A 4683-nucleotide genomic window follows, 5' to 3' on the forward strand; every position below is an offset into this window, starting at 1 on the left:
TTGTATCCAAGGAGAGCACGTCACTGTAAACGCCTCTTTCGACACATGCACAGCCCTCTTCTTCTCGCCCATGCATTCTGCACAGGCGTCTCTTCCGCCAATCAGGGTCCATACACAGCGTATGAAGACCCACCCACCCACACATAGTCCGGCCCCCACCCTGCAGATACGGTGGCCAATTAGTATCTGCTGCAGGCACTGCCAATTATGCCCGCAAGATGGCGCACAGCCGACCGGTGGCAACACCGAGTTTCGAACCGGGGAGTTCAATGTACTGGACATGTTTTAATAATATGTTGTGGTCTGGGCAGTCTGGTGCTCTCATGTACTGGACCTGTTTTTATATATGTTGTAGTCTGGGCAGTCTGGTGCTCTCATGTACTGGACATGTTTTTATAATATGTTGTGGTCTGGACAGTCTGGTACTCTCATGTACTGGACCTGTTTTTATAATATGTTGTGGTCTGGACAGACATTTAAAGTGTTTCCGGAGAATATTTTTCAGAGAAAGTAGCATTTATAGCATATATCTTACTGAAAAATGTTGGTTGCACTGTTAACGAAAACCTTCACTAATCCTTCAGTCTCTGGTGGTCTTCAGAAAATAAACAGCTCAACCTTTTTCCCTCGCTGATGCTATTAGCAGCGGAACTTCATTCAATTAATTAGTTGGCTAACGAAGTGTGTTTTGATAAGACAGAGTTAATTAATCCCCTGCTCCTCAGAAGAATGCACGCTCAGCCACTTAGCCAAAAACGTGTCACTATGTCTGGTGAAATGCGGTTGATAGGCAATGTCCTAATTGATCCAGTGTGGCACCTGAGGGAGATGATTCCAAGCCTGGTGAGGTCAATATTCTTTGAAAATCTGATCCATGGAAATAAGAAGAGAACTCAAAATAGATTGGACCTGTTCAACCCGAGGGGGTGGGATCAAACATGACGATGAGAATAGGGTCATTGACAATTTGTATCTCAGGAGTCAGAGATGAAGTACACTTAGACGGAGTATGGGCAAAACAAACCAGCCATAACACTCAACACTATTTACTTTTTTTATTGATAAGGAAACGATTTTTTAACAGCAATGGCCAATTCAACTGTTACAGTGGTTAAAAAGGCATCAAGCCAAATGTGTTCTGTGTCTATGGCTTTTTACGTTATCCTTGTGCTCACAGGTATTCTGGGAAATTTTTTGGTAATGTGTGTGGTAGGTGACAATATCAAACGGGAGCCTGGAGGAGGACGCAACTCTGACATGATCCTGATTAACATGGCCTTTTCCAACCTGATGGTGTCTTTGATAAGGAACATTCCACTGGTCATCACAGACCTAGGATATGAGGTAAAGTAAAATAAGGGGTAAAGTACAATGGTAAACGATTAATATAAAGGGAAGGGATGGGGAAGTAAGGGGGTCAAGAGTAGCAGGTATTCTAAATTTAATTGGGTAATGGACTAAAATATTATTCATGACTTGTTTAAGAATTAGAATTGTTTAAGAATTAATATAGGCATGTTTTTGCTCACTCCAATACTGATTTTTACCACTTTATTTAAGACTTACTTAAAAGATTCACAAACAGTGCTCTATCTACTAGTATGAAACAGTGATGTAATAATGTTTAAGAGTTCAAGAGAGGCTTTATTGTCATTTCAGCTATATACAAGTACATATTGAAATGAAACAATGTTCCTCCAGGACCAGGGTGCAACACAGAACAAAAGTGCAAGACAATACAATACACGCAATGTGGATAAAAAACTGTACAATAAAAAAGACATTTCTAATCTAAAAGTAACTGAGAGGGACAAGACTAGAGACAAGTGTGTTGGCCAGTACATGGTACTGAGTAAATGATAGGAGGTAAATTTCTGGGTAGGATAGGTTTGAGTTTGAGCTGAGTTGATAGTAGGTAAAAAAATATATTCTAATACAGTTAACAGCGTAGGGTTTTTATAACAGCAGAGATATAAAAAGAGTAAGGTGCAAAAATGCAATATTGTGCAAATTGCAACATTGTGCAAGACGGTGATAGACCTAATAGAAAATATTAGATATTTTGTTATTTATTCTTTTTTAATTTGTTGTTAATATTACTTAGTTATTCCTAAATAAATTCAAGAAAACTCAACGACTAATAATTTTGTTAACTGTGTAACATCTAAGTTCTCTGGAAATTCTTAACCGACCTTTTTTCTTCTCTCGCTACAGGTCATACTCAGTAGGGATTGGTGTCGCTTTCTGATGGGCGTGTGGGTCTGGTTGCGTGCTGTAAATGTTTGGTCAACACTTTTTCTTAGTACTTTTCATTTTTACACTTTACGACGTATGGGTCCTCCCTCTGCCAGTCTGAGTGCATCACGCGGGCCCCCAAAACCTCTTCTTATGGCCTTTTTTCTCATCTGGACCCTCAATCTGCTGTACTCAGTCCCAGCTTTTGTGTTTTCCACCAAAGGAGGCAAAAATTCAAGCGAGGTAAGAGCATCATTTTGCAGGTTCTAAACATCATAAATACTGATAATACTGATAATAATATCTTCATTATGCTAGATATAAAAAGGCATTTGTTTATTGTCCAGCTTTACATGTGGATTTAGGCATTTAGCTACAGCATTTCTGCTGTTTTTTGTCTTTTGTCCACTACAGACACTGATGTTAGTGAGCAGTACGACCCGGCCATTACTGGGTTGCATCTGGGATTTTCCCTCCACTTACAGTGGGTTGGTATTTGCCACTACCTCCATGGTGATCCACGAGCTCATCCCTATCTTCCTAATGAGTGGCACTAACCTGGGTTCACTGCTCATACTTTACGCCCATGGAAATGTCCACAAAGCTGCCAGTAAAAGTCAGGATGCTCCTGTTGTACGCAGAGTGCCTGCAGAGAGACGAGCAGCCAAGGTCAGACATTTGTGGCACTAAAGCTGCACTGGGTAGAATTTTGGTTGTAGTAGTTTATATACTTCTTCATCTTATTTCCTTTACAATGTGTACATGAAGCCCAAATTTCCATTTGTTTGTCATTGCTTTGAGATGAATTACTGCCAAAAGAATGTTAATGAATCAGTCTATAATTCTAATTTCTCTAAATGCTTGTGTGCAAATTTAAGACTTAAGACTCTTTTCCTTTTTTTAGCAGATGAGTTTTGTGTGGGGTGTAGGAATGAAGGTTATTAAATTGCAGTTTATTATTTATTGTGCACTGTTACATTTAAAGCATTTAGCAAATGTTCATATTCAGAGTGACCAACAGAAATTGCAATAAGGGAGCAACTGAGACACAAGTTAAGAATGCTAGTGCAGATATTTATTACAAAGTAAAACAAAAACTACGTATGAAACAATCCAATTATACAAACTGCCACCAGCTAAATACAAGTAAACAATGTGAAAGTTATAAATACATACAGACCCAATAGGATAAGAAATGCCTGGCATCACAGTTTCAGAAAAAGCAGGTTGTAAATAGAAGAGCTGGCAAAATTGTGAAAAAGAAACCCTCATAAATAGAAACACTTCCATCTGGAGCAAATTGATGCTTAGTAAAAATGCAGTTGAATGTCAGTTAAGAGACAATCATTTGTGCCTCCGTGCCCCATTTATATTTGGGAAGGCAGAAGCTAGCATTTTGCTAAGATGATACAATTAGCTTACCATGTTATACACTTACATTATACTGTATGTACACATTTTATACAGCATGGTGTCTGCATCGTCATTTTTAGCCAATCTGGCTCTAGCCTTGTTTCAGCATTACATTTTCAGAGAAAATTGAGCCTGTTTAGCACCTGACATTTCTCTTAACTCATGTTGATATTGTGTTTATATCAGTGCTAATACAATTATGTTCATTTGTGTTTATATTATCTCCTTTCCAGGTGATTCTAGCCCTGATCCTTTTGTTTATCATCTCCTGGGGTGCCAGTGTCATCTCAGTAAACTACTTCAACTACAGCCATGGTGGTTCAGTTTCGTACCTTCTGGTTGTTGCTCGTTTCTCCAACAGTGCCTTTATTGCCCTGTCGCCCATTGTACTGGCTGTGGGACACCGCAGAATGAGAGAAGTCATGAAGTCCATCATGAAATGGAAAAAATAAGCTGTGATCTGCTGTTTCTAACAACGAATGTCTGTGCCCTAACTTAATGTTCAATTTTAAAATAGCAAATATTTGGTAAACAGTACGTAAAAAATACTTTTTAAAATTAATTTAAAGAACATACTTGAGTTAGATCAGAATAATATGGTGGTAAAACACCACTTTTTGAATGAATGAAAGAATGAATATTAATTAGCCCTTACTATTTCAACTTTTACTTATTCTTGTACTTTCATAGTTACATAATCGTTGCATAGTTTGGGGTTATTTGGTCTGTATGTAACGTATGTAATATTTATATACATTTCTTTGGAAATATGTATTGTAATATTTTTATTAAATTAATAAAGTAATAGAATATGCATTGGAACTTGGTGGTTAATTAACTGGACTTGTGATCAGAGGGTCGCTAGTTTAAGCCCTGCCACAGCCAAGTTGCCCTTAAACAGAGCCCTTACCCCTCATGTGCATGCATTGTATTTGGTCACAACTGCATTTGGATAATTGGAAATTCGAAGAAACATGTTCATTTTTATTCTCTCATTAATCAGTGTGGTAATGGAGGGAATCAGAGGTGGGCAGA

At 38.2% G+C, this 4683-nt stretch overlaps 1 protein-coding gene across 1 annotated transcript; it reads left to right on the top strand.

Annotated features, from left to right (window-relative positions):
* The first annotated feature begins 1086 nt into the window (after positions 1 to 1086).
* On the top strand, positions 1087 to 4100 carry LOC134301532 (olfactory receptor class A-like protein 4). The gene is made up of 4 exons (XM_062986271.1): positions 1087 to 1344; positions 2215 to 2478; positions 2650 to 2904; positions 3882 to 4100. The coding sequence occupies exons 1-4, from the start codon at positions 1087 to 1089 to the stop codon at positions 4098 to 4100; spliced, it is 996 nt and encodes a 331-aa protein (XP_062842341.1).
* The last annotated feature ends 583 nt before the right edge of the window (positions 4101 to 4683 follow it).

The sequence above is a fragment of the Trichomycterus rosablanca genome, chromosome 2 (assembly GCF_030014385.1).
Source record: "Trichomycterus rosablanca isolate fTriRos1 chromosome 2, fTriRos1.hap1, whole genome shotgun sequence".
Classification (NCBI taxonomy): Eukaryota; Metazoa; Chordata; class Actinopteri; order Siluriformes; family Trichomycteridae; genus Trichomycterus; species Trichomycterus rosablanca.

Coding starts and splice junctions, on each gene's coding strand:
- LOC134301532 (XM_062986271.1), top strand. CDS start 1,087: ATGGCCAATTCAACTGTTACAGTGGTTAAAAAGGCATCAAGCCAAATG. Junction 1,345..2,214: donor TCACAGACCTAGGATATGAG/GTAAAGTAAAAT, acceptor CTCTCGCTACAG/GTCATACTCAGTAGGGATTG. Junction 2,479..2,649: donor GAGGCAAAAATTCAAGCGAG/GTAAGAGCATCA, acceptor TGTCCACTACAG/ACACTGATGTTAGTGAGCAG.